This window comes from Micromonas pusilla (genome assembly GCF_000151265.4).
Source record: "Micromonas pusilla CCMP1545 genomic scaffold MICPUCscaffold_10, whole genome shotgun sequence".
In the NCBI taxonomy this organism is placed as follows: Eukaryota; Viridiplantae; Chlorophyta; class Mamiellophyceae; order Mamiellales; family Mamiellaceae; genus Micromonas; species Micromonas pusilla.
In genome coordinates, this window is record NW_003315891.1 from 508,544 (window position 1) to 523,031 (window position 14,488).

The 14,488-nt window shown below is 66.4% G+C and overlaps 8 protein-coding genes across 8 annotated transcripts; 5 read left to right on the plus strand and 3 right to left on the minus strand.

Moving 5' to 3' along the window:
* Positions 1-285: 285 nt before the first annotated feature.
* Positions 286-2,707, plus strand: MICPUCDRAFT_35295 (uncharacterized protein; the record flags this gene model as incomplete). The annotated part of the gene is made up of 3 exons (XM_003061417.1): positions 286-1,149; positions 1,414-1,675; positions 1,884-2,707. 3 exons carry the CDS (start codon positions 286-288, stop codon positions 2,705-2,707), a joined length of 1,950 nt encoding a protein of 649 aa, XP_003061463.1.
* A 20-nt stretch (positions 2,708-2,727) lies between these two features.
* On the minus strand, positions 2,728-3,703 carry MICPUCDRAFT_51175 (uncharacterized protein; the record flags this gene model as incomplete). The annotated part of the gene is made up of 1 exon (XM_003061661.1): positions 2,728-3,703. One exon carries the CDS (start codon positions 3,701-3,703, stop codon positions 2,846-2,848), a length of 858 nt encoding a protein of 285 aa, XP_003061707.1. The 3' UTR covers positions 2,728-2,845.
* Positions 3,704-4,240: 537 nt separating this feature from the next.
* On the plus strand, positions 4,241-4,983 carry MICPUCDRAFT_7945 (uncharacterized protein; the record flags this gene model as incomplete). The annotated part of the gene is made up of 2 exons (XM_003061418.1): positions 4,241-4,647; positions 4,854-4,983. Coding segments are annotated over 2 exons (537 nt in total), but the record flags the coding sequence as incomplete, so codon positions are not given.
* Positions 4,984-5,241: 258 nt separating this feature from the next.
* Positions 5,242-7,072, plus strand: MICPUCDRAFT_51177 (uncharacterized protein; the record flags this gene model as incomplete). The annotated part of the gene is made up of 2 exons (XM_003061419.1): positions 5,242-5,337; positions 5,639-7,072. The coding sequence occupies 2 exons, from the start codon at positions 5,242-5,244 to the stop codon at positions 7,070-7,072; spliced, it is 1,530 nt and encodes a 509-aa protein (XP_003061465.1).
* Positions 7,073-7,346: 274 nt separating this feature from the next.
* Positions 7,347-8,972, plus strand: MICPUCDRAFT_45808 (PAF1 complex protein Cdc73; the record flags this gene model as incomplete). The annotated part of the gene is given in 4 exon segments (XM_003061420.1): positions 7,347-7,399; positions 7,571-8,089; positions 8,105-8,315; positions 8,418-8,972. 4 exon segments carry the CDS (start codon positions 7,347-7,349, stop codon positions 8,946-8,948), a joined length of 1,314 nt encoding a protein of 437 aa, XP_003061466.1. The 3' UTR covers positions 8,949-8,972.
* Positions 8,945-9,872, minus strand: MICPUCDRAFT_48264 (uncharacterized protein; the record flags this gene model as incomplete). The annotated part of the gene is made up of 2 exons (XM_003061662.1): positions 8,945-9,625; positions 9,869-9,872. 2 exons carry the CDS (start codon positions 9,870-9,872, stop codon positions 9,219-9,221), a joined length of 411 nt encoding a protein of 136 aa, XP_003061708.1. The 3' UTR covers positions 8,945-9,218.
* A 924-nt stretch (positions 9,873-10,796) lies between these two features.
* MICPUCDRAFT_20451 (uncharacterized protein) lies at positions 10,797-12,683 on the plus strand (the record flags this gene model as incomplete). The annotated part of the gene is made up of 1 exon (XM_003061421.1): positions 10,797-12,683. The coding sequence occupies one exon, from the start codon at positions 10,797-10,799 to the stop codon at positions 12,681-12,683; it is 1,887 nt and encodes a 628-aa protein (XP_003061467.1).
* A 423-nt stretch (positions 12,684-13,106) lies between these two features.
* Positions 13,107-14,135, minus strand: MICPUCDRAFT_37566 (uncharacterized protein). The gene is made up of 2 exons (XM_003061663.1): positions 13,980-14,135; positions 13,107-13,592 (listed from the first exon to the last, which is right to left on the minus strand). The coding sequence occupies exons 1-2, from the start codon at positions 14,076-14,078 to the stop codon at positions 13,224-13,226; spliced, it is 468 nt and encodes a 155-aa protein (XP_003061709.1). The 5' UTR covers positions 14,079-14,135; the 3' UTR covers positions 13,107-13,223.
* Positions 14,136-14,488: the final 353 nt, after the last annotated feature.

Here is a 14,488-nt window from a genome sequence, read left to right on the forward strand (position 1 = left end):
GACGCGCGCGCGCGAGCCGCGAATCTCGCGACCGCGCTGCACGCCTCGGATCCGCGCGCCGCGGAGCACGCGCGCGCGCGGCTGGACGCCGAGCTCGCCGCGCGCGTCGGCGCGGGCGTCGCCACGCGCGGGCCCGCGCGCTTATCCTCCGTCGTCGCGACGTACTTCTCGCGAAGGCTGACGGAGTTCGAGAGAGCGCTCGCGGCGCTTCGCGGGAGGGACCCGGACGGGGACGACGACGCCGCGTCCGACGACGACGCCGCCGCCGCCGCCGCCGGCGCGACGATGGATCTCGACCGACCGACGCCGCCGATCTTCTCGTGTAAAGACGCGCTCGGGGCGCCGTGGGCGGACGCGGTCGCCGCGGTCGCCACCGGGGTCGGTGGCGGGAGGGAGTGGACGGAACGGCACGAGGCGAGGGACGACGGCGGGTGCGCGCTCGGCGCCGTCGCGGAAGCCGCCGTCGCGAAAGCGCTCGAGCTGTCCGTGCGGAAGACGGTCAGCGCGAAAGCGAAGGGCGTCTTCGATCGAAGAGCGCTGCCGCGGCTGTTGCGATGGTTAGACGCGGTGCCGCTGCAGTTCTTGGCGACGACGCTGGGGATGACCCACGGCGCGGGAGGACCGAGCGGGAGGACTGACGCCGACGCCGCCGCGACCGCGTCGAAGCTCGCCGAGTGGCGCTCGCGACTCGAGTACGCCATCCACGAGCACCTCGGCGCGCTTCGCGTGAGCGAGTTCTTCGACGTCATCGTCGAGTTCCCGGACTCCGTGCCCGCGGTGAGAGACCTGCGCGCGTGCCTGCGACGGACGACGCTGCACGCGCAGCTCGTGCGCCGGCTTCGGAGCGCGATGCAATCGCGTCTGCTCGTCGCGGGCGCGCCGACGGCGGACATCATCGAGCAGTACCGGCTCACGATCCGCGCGCTGAGGGCGTTAGACCCGTCCGGGGTGGTGCTCAGGGTCGTGTCCGGCCCGCTGAAGGAGTATCTGCGCGAGCGGAAGGACACGATTCGGTGCGTGGTGACGATGTTGATGGGCGGCGGCGGGGGGGGGGGCGACGGCGACGGCGGCGACGACGTCGACGCGTTGCTCGGCGCGGACGGCGACGACGCCGTCGAGGGGTCCGACGACGAGATCGACCGCGACGACGTGGGCGCGGGATGGGAGGGACCCGGCGGCGACGGGGGCGGAGGATCAGCGCGCGGCGGGCCGAGGCGCGCGATGGAGGCGTGGGAGAACGACCCGGAGTTCACGGTGGATCTTCCCGGCGGCGTCGGCGGCGCGGGGAGACCGGAGGCGGGCGCCGCCGCGACCGCGACCCCCGCCGCGACCGCGACCCCCGCCGCGACCGCCGCCCCCGAGGCGCCGAAGACGCCGGCATCGAAACCCCCTGGCGGCCACGGGTGGGACGAGTGGGAGCCCGAGCCCGTGGAGTCCGAGGCGGCGAGCAGCCGCGGCCGCCGACGACGCGCCGCCGACGAGCTCGGCCACCTCATCGGCATCTACGGCTCGAAGGAGCTCCTCGTCAACGAGTACCGGAACATGCTCGCGGAGCGGCTGCTAAGCAAGGTGGGGTACGACGTCGACCGCGAGATGCATACGCTCGAGCTTCTGAAGCTGCGGTTCGGCGAGAGCTCGCTGCACAAGTGCGAGGTGATGCTGAAGGACGTGTTGGGTGCGTTCTACTATACGCTGGTTCACGTGCGACCGCGTCGGCGCGGCGCGCGCCGTTCCTCGAGGATTTTCTCTTCCCGGCGTCTCTCTCCGCCCATCACTCGGTTTCGATCCCGACACACCGCGACGCCTTTCAACTCCATATCTGACGCACCCCTGAACGCCACCCCGACATTCGTCGCTTTGAACGATGGACCCTCGACCCTCAGACAGCAAGCGGATCAACGCCAACGTCAAGGCGCCGCCCGCGCCCGGCACGCCCGCGGCGGCGGACGTCGAGTCCTCGAACCTCCTCCGCGAGTCCCCGCTCGACGCGACGATCGTCAGCGCGCTGTTCTGGCCACCGTTCGCGTGCGAGGCGCCGGAGTTTAAACCCCCGCCGACGATGCAGAGCATGATGGACGCGTACGGGAAGAGGTATCATCACCTCAAGGCGCCACGGCAGATGCGGTGGAAGCCGACGTTGGGCACCGTGGTCGTGGAAGTCATGCGCGGGGACATCGAGATCGAGCTGAGCGTCTCCCCGATCGAGGCCGCGGTGCTGACGCAGTTTCAAACGAAAGAACGGTGGGGGATGGACGAGCTCGCGGCCGAGCTCGGGATCACGAAAGCGACGTTGCGGCGAAAGACGGTGGTCTGGGTGAACCGCGGGCTCGTCGCGGAGGAAAAAGCCCCCGGCGCCGTCGGGGGCTCCGAGACGTCGTACTACGTCCTCACCTCCGGGAAGGACGGCGGCGACAACAAGTTCGGCGCCGCGGCCGCGGACGACGAGGGCGGCGGCGGCGGCGCCGTCGCGAGCGCGGAGGACCAGGCCGCGGCGGGGATGAAAGTCTACGAGCAGTACGTGGTGGGGATGTTGACGAATTTCCCTTCGTTGCCGTTGGATCGGATACACAACATGCTGAAGATGTTCGTCAGCGAGCCGCCGTACGATAAGAGCATCGACCAGCTCGAGGCGTTCCTGACGCAGCTCGTGGGGGAGGATAAGCTCGTGTTGGAGGGGACGCAGTACCGCCGGCGGACGAGCGCGTGAACGCATTCACGCGTTTTCTTTCGATAGACTGCGGTTATTACTTCGCGGCGCTACGCACAAAACAGGCGGCAACTACTGATACATCGCGCGACTTCCACTTCGCCTCCTCCTCCTCCTCCACCACCTCCTCGCTTCGCTTCACTTATTATCCAGGAACGGGAACCCCGTCGTGTTCTTCAGCTGCTCCTTCTGCTCGTCCGAGAGGTTCTCTTTGATGGACCGCCCGAGGCTCGTGGACTCGAACGCGGTGTCCAAATTCCACTCGCTCACCGGCGGCTTCTCGTTCACGGACTTAGGCATCTTCTCTAACATGACCTCGTACAGCTTCTTCCCGTCCATGATGATCGGGAAGAAGTGCGGCTGCCCCTCCGCTTTCGTTTGGTTCTCTTTGTAGTACACGAGCACGGGGAACCCCGGGAACCAGAACTCCCAGTTGACGACCGAATCGAAGCTCCACTTGTTCGCGCCGCCGCCCTGAAGCTTGTTGTCCCCGCTGCTGTCCGTGTCCAAACTCGCCGCGGTGGCGTCGTCCGCCCCGGGCTCGATGAACACGACGTCGAGGTCGGTGTCGGAGAACCGGAATCGCACGCGCGAGGCTTGGAACGCGAGGAACCCGCCCAAGAGCCCGTGCACGCCGAACTGCGTCCATAGGTGGCACACCGGTCCGAGGAACATCGCGACGGAGAGCAGGACGCCGCCGATGCGGTAATCGCCCGGGATGACGTCGATCGCGCCCGCGGCGGCGCCGACGAACCCTCGCGCGCCGGCCGAGGACGCGGAAGACGCGCCTCGGAGCGACTTGGGCGGCCGCGCGGGCTCCGGGATCGAGACGCCGTCGAATTCCGTCGCGTGCGTCGACACGATCGACGCTCGGTGACGCGCGACGACGGGGACGACGGCGGCGGTTCTCGCCGAGGAGACGCGCGCGCTCCTCGCGGCCACCTTAAGCGACGCTCCGACGCGCGCGGGCGCGGGGGCGGTGACGAGGTTGTGCATGATGCGGGACGCCGTGCGTGGATCGGTGATCGCGCGCGCGCGCGTTTTTTTGGCGCGTCGTCGCGCGTCGCAGTAGATTTTTTGAGGATTTTTCTTGGCACCCCTCGAGCGGAAACGACGGTCTGTTCTCGAGTCAATCGCTCCGGTTGCCCCCGCGGAATCCCGGACAGGAGACAAGACTGGATCCCAGAAAATGCAGTTCCGACACGATCGATATCCTCGTCGACGCGCGCGCCCTCCACGCCAGTCCCGCGTGCGATGGCGTCGTCCACCTCGCTCGCGACCGCGACGCTCGCGCGCTGCCCTCACGCCCATCGCCGCGCTCGCGTCGCCGCGCGTCGCGTCCGCGCCTCCCCGCGCCCGTCGTCGACGTCCCCGGTCGTCGCGCGGAACGCGCTCGGTGGAAGAAGATCCCTTCCGATGGCTTCGTCGTCGTCGTCGACGACGACGACGACGGCGACCCCGCGCCGCGCGGCCGGCGTCGCCGCCCGCGCCGCCGCGGCAGACGCCGCCGCCGCGACCGATCCGAAGAAGAAAAAGGTCCTGGTCCCGATCGCGGACGGCAGCGAAGAGATCGAGGCGGTCACCGTCGTCGACGTCTTGCGAAGAGCCGGCGCGGAGGTCGTCGTGATGTCCGTCGAGGACGACAGGAACGAGGTCGTCTGCAGCCGCGGCGTCCGCATCGTCGCGGACAAGAACGTGAGAGAGCTCGCGGGACGCGGCGCGCCGTCGGACTGGGACCTGATCGCGGTGCCGGGCGGGATGCCGGGCGCGGAACGAATCGCGGACCACGTCAAGTTTCACGCGGTGCTAGAGAAGCACTTCAGAGCGGGGAAGCTTCTCGCGGCGATATGTGCGGCGCCGGCGGTGTGTTTCGAGCCGAAGGGTTTCCTGGAGGGGTTCGCCGCGACCGCGCACCCCGCGTTCGTGGACGAGCTCGGCGGGTCTCTGCTCGAGAAGGAGGCGCACGCTCAGGCGCGTCTATTGCACACTGGTCCCCATACGACCGCGTTCGCGTGGTGAACGCCGATCCTTAAGGACTTTTCCCGGCGCATCTCTCCGTCCAGGGTCCCTCGCTTTCAATCCCCGTCCTCGACGCGTTTCAACTCCAACTGACGCCTTTCAACTCCACCCCGACGTTCGCTCAGAGCCGCGTCGTCGTGGACCAGCACGTCGTGACGTCGAGGGGACCGGGGACGGCGTTGGAGTGGGCGTTGTGTCTGGTCGAGCAGCTGTTCGGGGAGGACAAGGCGAAGGAGGTGGCGGGGCCGATGGTCGTGCAGCCCGCGAACGCGAGGCTTCGGCGGAACTTGGAGTGGAGGCTGGACGAGACGCCGGCGAAGTGAGTTAGGTGGGGCCCTGGTGCCTGGTAGCCTGATAAGTAGAACACCTGAGCGTGATTTGAGCAGGATTTGAGAGGAAAAGAGAGACCGCGACCGCGACTGGTGCAAATATTATTCTCGGGACGATCGATATTTTGAAACTGGGTGTGCCCACATCGGTTCACTTCGCGCCGCGCTCGATACGCGATATACAGGATGGCGCCTCCTTCGCAGTACGGCGGGAACGCGCGCGGGGCGATGATGGCGCGCATGGCCGGCGCGACGGCGAGCGGGGGATCGGGAACCGCGCCGGTGCGTGCCTTCGGTCGCCCGCCCGAAATCTCGTCTCGCGCCTTGATTATTTCTCGCGCACTTCTAGGCACCGCGACCGCGTCGCGCGCGATCGTCCCTCCTCGACCCCGTGCGTCGCCGCGGGATCGAATCGCCGCCTCACCGCGCGCGTCGTCCCGCGCCGACGGCGCTCTCGGGATCTCCTCGCCGTCGCCGGAGGTCCCGCCACCGCGTCGACCGCGTCGACCGCTCCCCGCCGTCGCGAGCGGGAACTCACCTCCCGCCTCGATCCCTCGTTTCAAAATCGTTCGCTCGCTCGCAGTTGACGCCCGTGGACGTGAATCGCGTCGTCGCGAGCGGTGAGGCGGAGCCGACGGCGAAACGCGCACGCGCGGACGCGGACGTCGTCGTCGAGGACGCGCGCGCGAAGGCGTCGACGCGAGAAGAGGACGAGACGACGCGCGCGTCCACGGCGACGACGACGGCGACGGCGACGACGACGGCGACGACGGCGACGGCCGTCCCCGCGCCCGCCCGCTGGCACTCGTCCCTCCCGCTCCCGCCGAAGTACGAAGTCCTGGACGACGCCTTCGTCGCGCTCGCGCAGATCGGGCCGCTGCTCCGCAAGCGCGGGCAGGCGTCCACCGCGGACAACGTGTGCGAGAATGTGGAGGCGACGACGCGACGCCGATGCACGCTGAAGACGTTGCGCGAGGTCGAAGGCGTCCTCCCGGGGACCGTCGGGTTGTCCACGCGCGCGCCGGTTCACGACGGCGGCGCGCTCGACCCTCGGCGCGTGCGCGTGGACGTCGAGGAGGGCGCGCCGGGGGCGAGAGCGCCGGGCGCGGGCGCGGGCGCGTCGAGGAAGACCGGAAGCGGATGGTTCGACGACAGGAGGAAGAAGTTCCGAGCGGCGCTGCTCGAACTCGTCGGCGCGCACCACGACGCGTTCGTCGCGGGGCTCGACGACGACGGCGGCGGCGGCGGCGGCGGCGGCGGCGGCGGCGTGGAGGTGGACGACGACGGCGTCGTGACGTCGTGGCACCCGAAGTACGACCCGACGACCGCGCCGGACCCACCCGCGGCGCGCGTCGTCGGCGCGGAGTCCGCGGTCGTCGGCGTCGATCCCGCCGGCGCCGGCGCGGGCGTCGCCGAGGGCGCGGCGCTGCCCCCCGCCGCGGCCGCGACGCGCGACACCATGCGCTCGGGGAACGGCACCGCGTTCTCCGCGGGCTGGAAGCGCGACCGCTCGGAGATGGACGCCAGGGAGCTCGAGGCGGACGACCTCTCGCGCGTCGAGATTGACGCTGAGGCGATCGCGGCGCGAAAAGCGACGCTCGGCGAAGGCGCGGAGGCGATCGACGACGCGGATCTCGCGACGGTCATGAAGCGTGAGATGATGGCGAGACACGAGAACGACCCGGCGACGCGGGCGGAGCGCGCGAGGCGTCGGCTGTATGACCTCCTCCCCGGGTTGTTCGACGCGGTGAGGTCGTGGTTCGCGACGCGAGACAAGAAGACGGCGCCGTTCGCGGATATCGTGGAGCAGATTTTGCGGACGACGACGAAGCAGTGCGCGTCGCGGGAGGAGACGGAGAGGGGGCTCAGGGTACTCGCGAAAAACGCGGAGGAGTGGTGCGTTTTGTGGGTCAGCGAGTTCACCGGCGAGGAGTTGTGGAGAGTGAAAAAAGTGGACACCACCAAGGTGCGGTTCGTCAGGGAGAAGCTCGTCGCGCTGAAAGAGGACCGGCTGTGAGAGCGGCGTAGCGAGCGGTGGCGTAGATAGATCACGCGATGCGCGCGCGCGCGCGTCATGAGGACGACGTCCGCGACGTACACGACGCGTCGCGCGCGCGCTTCCTCCCGCTGCTTTTTCGAGCAGAAAACTTCGAGCTGCACCAGCTTCTAGGCGGTTCGGTTAGCGGTGTGCATCGGGTCCGCAGCGGTTCTTGCGCGCGGTCATCCGCGCGTGTTTTCCCACCACGAAGCATTCGCCGGCGCGCGATCACGCCCCCACCGATCACGCGGCCATGGATCCCCTGCGCTTGATCCGCGACTACTACGTCAAGGGGTTGCTCGAGAAGTGCGTCTCTTCTCCCCGGCCGCGCGCGCTGTCGCCACGACGCGCGGCGTCGCGATCGCGCGAACCCCTAAATCAATCCCGGGCGGATGCTGTGGATGGATCCTTCTTCTCGCCCGCCCGTCTCTCGTCGTCGCGCCCTCTCACGCCGATCCGTCCCACCCCGCGCCGCAGATCCACGCACGATGACACGCACGTGCACCTCGACGAGCTCAACTCGTTCCCGCGCAAGGGCGTGACCAACTACAAAGCGAAGATGGGGAAGGGATACCTCACGGTGGAGGCGATCTGGTTCTTCGCGCGCGCGCACGCGCTGAACCCGAAGGAGGCCCATCCGCAGTACATGGCCGCCGCGCTGAAAGCGAAATTCGATCGCGTGTCGCTCATCGAGCGCAAGGATCTCTTGGAGTACATCACCGGGAAGGTGGACGTCTCCGCGAACGTGGACGTGACCGCGCCGGCGCTGACGGCGCCGGAGGATGAAGACGCCGACGCGAGGGGGGGGAGGAAACGCGGCGCGGCGGGAGACGCGATGGACGTCGACGACGACGAGAACAGAGCGCCGATCGCGCGCACGATGCACACGCGGAACAGCGTTTTGCAGTGCGATAAGGACTTCAGCGTCGTGCTCGGTTTTTTCGGCGCCGCGGCGGGCGGCGGCGGCGGCGGCGACGCGACCGGGGACGGCAAGAAGTCGTCGTCGAAGAGAGCGAAGAAACCGGAGAACATCGCGCCCATCAAGAGCAATCGGTTCGGGGACGTGAAGCAGGACGAGTTCATGAAAGAACACCTGGGCGAGGGGTTCGCGGACCTTGGGATCGACGTCAACGCGTCGTTCTTGGACTCGAAGAAGCCGAGTCGATTGGCGAGCGTGACGGGCGGCGGCGGCGGCGGCGCCTCGGGGCTGGGGGCGGCGTCGGTCAGGGGCGCGGCGGCGCTCGCGGCGGACGCGCGGAGAGCCGCGGGGGCGCCCGCGGCGCGGGGCTCCTCCCGCGCGGCGCCGAGCGCGGGATCCGGGAAGACGCGAAGAGACCCGAGCGAGGGCGCGATGCCGCTGATCATCGTCCCCGCCGGGTACGGCAAGGCGCTGTTTAACATGTACAACGTGGCGGAGTTTTTGGCCAACGAGAAGCTCGTGACCTGGGACAGCGTGCACAAGAGCGGGGGGAAGAAACACTCGAACATCGTGTTCAAGCGGCGATACAAGCGCGACCGGTCGATCAAGTACGAGGTCACGGACAAGGCGCCGGACAAGAGAAGCCCGGACTGGGCGCGCGTCGTCGCGGTGTTCGTGTCCGGGAAGGAGTGGCAGTTCAAGAATTGGCCGTTCCAGGGCGCGGACGACGGCGACCTCGTCGACTGCTTTCAAAAAGTGAAAGGGTTCTACGCGCAGTACGACACGGACAAGGCGGAGGACATCATTAAGAAGTGGAACGTCAAGACGCTGCGGTTCCAGAAGAACGTTCGGCACGGCGACCGCGCGCAGTTCGAGGCGTTCTGGGCGGACGTGGACGCGCACTTAGAGCTGCGAAGGAGCAAGCTCGCGTATTAATGTAATCAGCTCTCGTTCTTAGCCAAAAAAGCGACCTTCATCGTTCATCACTCGCGCTCTGCACCACGAGGTCGGCTAGTTTAGATTGACGCGGGCGAGGCGAGGCGAGGCGAGTGATGCGTGAATGATGAGAGCGGAGTAGGTCGTAGCCTCCTCCGCCGTACAGATAGATTTCTCGCAGAGAGGTGGTGATTATTTATCACCATTGTTTCGTCGCCGAAGCGCCGGTTAGTTTTTGATGTTGTTGAAGACCATAGAAGGAGTCGTCGCTTAAGCGCGCTCACCACGGATGCGGCGGGCGAGCTGGATGTCCTTGGGCATGATCGTGACACGCTTGGCGTGGATCGCGCAGAGGTTCGTGTCCTCGAAGAGGCCGACGAGGTACGCCTCGGACGCCTCCTGGAGCGCAAGGATCGCGGAGGACTGGAAGCGGAGGTCCGTCTTGAAGTCCTGGGCGATCTCGCGGACGAGGCGCTGGAAGGGGAGCTTGCGGATGAGGAGCTCGGTGGACTTCTGGTACTTGCGGATCTCACGGAGCGCGACGGTACCGGGCCTGTACCTGTGCGGCTTCTTCACGCCACCGGTGGCCGGGGCGGACTTGCGCGCCGCCTTGGTGGCGAGCTGCTTGCGGGGCGCCTTGCCACCGGTAGACTTGCGGGCAGTTTGCTTCGTACGGGCTGGAGGAGAAGAATGGGGAGGGAAGGGGCGTCGAATGTCAGTGAGAGGACGCGAGAGGGAGAGGCGTCGTCGGGGGATCGAAGAAAAAACGGGTTTTCGTTTGAATTCGCCCGCGCGGGGATCGACCCCACGCGCGCGCGAATTCGCGAAACGAACGTCCGCGTCGCACAGCGTCTCGGAGCGTGGGGTCTCCGAGGCGTTGGCGCGGGAATCTGAGGGATGAACGAGGAAAGATGACGCACCCATTGTGTTAGTTGTTCGTTAAGAATGACGAGATCCCGCGGTGTCTCGGCGTCTTTGAACAGAAAACTTCCTCGAAGTTTGCTCGAAACGCGTTCGAAATCGGTCGATTTCGACGCGGTTTCTGAAGTATCGAGTGGAAAATCTCTTGAGAAATCGCGAGGGTGCAGCGTTGCCACCGGCGTTTTGAGGAAATTCGCTGGTCGGTCGGGCGTAGTACGCGATCCTGACTGTTTGCAACGTACGTATCGCGTACGCGCCCCACCTTCGAGTACGCGACATTTACGTACGCCTGACTGAAAACCCAGCCGCGAACGTACGCCAACGTGCGCGGTTCGCGCGAAACTCACCTCGGCCTCAAACTTCGCAGATGCGCTCTGCGTGCGACACGTTTACTGGTCGAGGCGCTGGAGGCGTGAAGATAAAAAAAAGCGACGCGCGTGGCTGCTCTCGCGATTGTTTCGCCGTTTAACGCCGCGAACGCGCGCGCGTATCGCCACAAGCGCGACGCGACGCGGCACGTCGCAAGGAGAAGACTTCTTCTTCGCGTCGTCACGCGTCAGACTTCGATCGCGCGCAGGTAAATCACGCGCGCACACATCCGACGCGCGCGCGTTTCCGGATCGTCGTCGATCGTTCGCATCGCATCGCGAACCGAGACGAGCGGCTCACACGCGAGAGGGGGCGACCGTCGACGCGCGAGAAACGCACCGCGCGCGCGCGAGTCGCGAATCGCCCGCGCCGCGAAACGCGAACGCGCGTTCGTGCGAGCTCGACAACGCTCGCGACCGCGCTCTCGGACGCTCTCCCTCGCGCGTCGACCGCGCGCGTCGTCCTCGCCGCGCGTCTCGACCGGACCGTGAAACGTCGGTCTCGCGAAAGACACGTCGACGGTTGTCGGTCGCGGCGCGAACGTCGATCGCGGACGTCATGGCGCTCAAGCCGGGATTCGGGTACAAGTTCCCGTGGGAGGACATGGGCACGTTCAAGTACCTCCTGTTCGTGCCGTTCGTCGCGACCGTCGCGCTCGGGAGGGACGACGCGGACGACTGGTGCTGGCACATGCTGGCGATCGCCGCCGTGCGATACGTGCACTCGCAGTTTTGGATATCCCTGTCGAGGGTGCACGCGGTGACGCAACACACGAAGATACAAGCGAAAGGAATCGACTACAAACAGATCGATCGCGAAGATCACTGGGACGACTACATCATCCTGCAGCTCATCGTCATGACGCTCGTGCACAAGTGCCCGGGGTTAGGGTTCTCCGGGTTTCCGAAGACGTGCGGCGCCGGTCTCGCGCAGCTCCTCTTGTTACACGCGGGGCCGACGGAGTTCGCGTACTACTGGCTGCATCGGCTGTTGCACCACCACACGCTGTACAGCGCGTACCACTCGCACCACCACGCGAGCTTCGTCACGGAGCCGATCACCGGGTCCGTGCACCCGTTCATGGAGCACCTCATGTACACGGCGAACTTCGCGATCCCGCTGCTGGGGACGTGGGCGATGGGCGGCGCGTCGATCGCGATGTTTTACGCGTACCTCATCGGCTTCGACGTCCTGAATAACATCGGGCACTGCAACTTCGAGTTCATCCCGCGGTGGTTCATGAACCTGCCGCTGATGAAGTACCTCATCTACACGCCGTCGTACCACTCGTTGCATCACAGCAAGGTGCACACCAACTTTTGTCTGTTCATGCCGCTGTACGACTACGCGTACGGCACCGCCGACCCGGGCTCGCACCAGCTGTACGAACGCGCGATGAAAGGCGAGGCGGCGCCGAACAAAGCGCCGGACGTCGTCTTCGTCGCGCACGGGACGGAGCTCCTGTCGCTGTTTCACCTGCCGTTCGCGCTGCGGAGCTTCTCGTCGCGGCCGTTTAAGAGCGCGTGGTGGCTGCAGCCGTTCTTGCCGCTTTGCCTCCCCGTCGTCGCGCTCTTGCGGCTCTTCGGGCAGCCCTTCGTGAGCGACAAGCACCGGCTGAAGCACTTAAACTGCGCGACGTGGGTCACGCCCGCGTGGGGGTTTCAGTTCTTCATCAAGCGCGAGTTCTCGCACATCAACCGCAAGATCGAAAAGGCTATCCTGCAAGCGAACGAGAGCGGCGTGAAGGTGCTCGGGTTGGGCGCTCTGAACAAGAACGAGGCGCTCAACGGCGGCGGGCAGCTCTTCGTGGACAAGCACCCGAACTTGAACGTACGCGTCGTGCACGGGAACACGCTCACCGCGGCGGCGATCCTTCAGAAGATCCCCGATGACGTGAGAGAGATTTTTCTCACCGGCGCGACGTCGAAACTCGGCCGCGCGATCGCGTTGTACCTCTCCGCGAAGGGCGTGCGAGTCGTGATGTACACGACGTCCAAAGAGCGCTTCGAGAAGATCCGCGGGGAGGCGAGGAGACAAGACCAGAAGAACATCGTTCAGGCGACGACGTTGGAGGAAGGGAGAGGGATTAAAGACTGGGTCGTCGGCAAGCACTGCTCGCCGAAGGACCAGGAGAAGGCGCCCAAGCACGCGACGTTTCACCAGTTCGTCGTCCCTCCGATCCCGGAGACGAGACGAGACTGCGTGTACACCAACCTCCCCGCGTTCGCGCTCCCGAAGGATGCGAAGGACTTTAGGTCGTGCGAGATGACGATGGAACGCGGGCACGTGCACGCGTGCCACGCCGGCGCGCTCGTGCACGCGCTCGAGGGGTGGACGTACAACGAAGTCGGCGCGATCGATCACACGAGAATCGACAGCACGTGGGAGGCGGCGATGAAGCACGGGTTCAAGCTCGCGACGGTGCAGGCGAAAGCCATCTCGTGACGGACGCGCCGCGCAGCGCCGCTCGCTCGCGTGCTGCCCGCGGTATCGATATCGTTATCGTTCGCGCGCCGCACGCGCGCACAGCACAGCACAATTTTTTTAACAACACACAGATTGGGAAGGGATTCATTGGGAATAGGGAGAGTTGAGAGGGTGGGGGAGGTTCCGGTTGGAGAGCGCCCGCGGCGACAGAGGCCGCGGGTGGAAAAAAAGGCGAGGTAACGGGGCGCGACGACCGCCGCGTTCGTGTCGCGCGCGACACGACACGACGCGACGCGCGCTCCGACCGCGCCGAGCGCGCTTAGGTACGAGCGAGCGAGGACTGTTTAATAAGCACGTGTTCGTTCGCTTCACATGATGACGTAGCGCGTTGCGCTCTTCTCGCGGAGCCGTCGGTCGCGTCGCGACGCAGACGTACGTTTTCGAAACCGCGTCTCAGTCGAAATTTACACACAGTGCGCGCGGGCGGGGTCTAACCCCGCCGCGGCGCCTATCGCTCGTCGCGTCCACCGCGTCACCCAATATTCCACCCACTCGGACTCAGTTCGCGAGCACTTCCCCGGTCTTCTTCAGGAACCTCACCTTCTTCCCGTTTTCAACCTTGTGACCGATCCGCGATCGCGTCTTCTGCGCCTCCGACCAGTGCATCACGTTGGAGTGATGAATCGGAAACTCCCGCTGGATGATCTGACCCGTCTCCCCCTCGCCCTTGGGCTTCACGTGCTTCGTCTTCACGTTCACGTCCTTGCAGAGAATCTCCCCGGACTTTGTGAAGAGCTCGACAACCTCCGTCACCTTGCCCTTATCCGCGCCGGAGACGACGACCACCTTGTCGTTGGTCTTTACGTGCATCGACACCCGCACCGGGTTGCCGTTCTTATTCAGCTCCTGCTTCTCCCACTTCTTCTTCTGTTAGGGTTTAGGAATCACGAGGGGCGAGGCGCGAGGGGCGGGGAGAGAGCGCGTCAGTCAGTCGCGGATGGAGGAACATCGAGGCGAGGACGCGTCCGGGTCCGGTGGCTTATCGCTTATCATCTTTTTCGCACGCTGCACCCAGACCCTAACCCTGAAGAGACGCGCGACGGACGCGCGCGTGAATTGCGTCGACGCGCGGCGGACGCGAGCGGCTCGGACGGCGCGAGGACGGACGAGCGCGCGGCGACGTGCATCGCGAACGCGTTCGCGCGCGATACGCGCGCGCCGTGTCCTCGCGTCGCCCTCGCGCGCGCGTTCCCGCGGCGACGAGACGCGCGGAATGACACGGACGGAGCGGCGAGGGAGATTCGTCACACGCACCGCGACGACTTGGAAGCCACCGGAGACGCGCGACGGCGCCGCGGTGGGGGTCCGGAGCTTAGCGCCCGCGAACGAACCCGTGAGAGTGAGCCCCGCCATGCTGGAAAGAAGACCCGCCATTTTCGTTCTCGACGCGGCGTGCGTTCGACGCGCGTGTGACGAAGAGTGCGCGACGTCGCGACGGGATTTACGCCCTCGTCGCTCTCTATCCGGAACGCCCGCGCAGCGCAGCGGGCGCGGTGTCGGCAGAAAATTTGCGCGGTCGAACGCGTCTGTTGATCGGTGAACATGATGGGTCAAGAGAAGGAAGTTCACCCACTCCGCGCGGTGAAATTGAACCCGGGTCTGATTTTTTCGACTGTTCGCCACCGTCGCCCACCTTCGAGGCGAACGAGACCGTCGCGGGCGTCGTCGCGCGCGGCACAAACGGCACTCCGGGGCGCTTGGGCGGCGACCGGAGGGGCTCTGTCGCGAGCGGCGTCCGGGGTACGCGCGCACTTCGAGGAGGC

Coding starts and splice junctions, on each gene's coding strand:
- MICPUCDRAFT_37566 (XM_003061663.1), bottom strand. CDS start 14,078: ATGGCGGGGCTCACTCTCACGGGTTCGTTCGCGGGCGCTAAGCTCCGG. Junction 13,593..13,979: donor GTGGCTTCCAAGTCGTCGCG/GTGCGTGTGACG, acceptor AAACCCTAACAG/AAGAAGAAGTGGGAGAAGCA.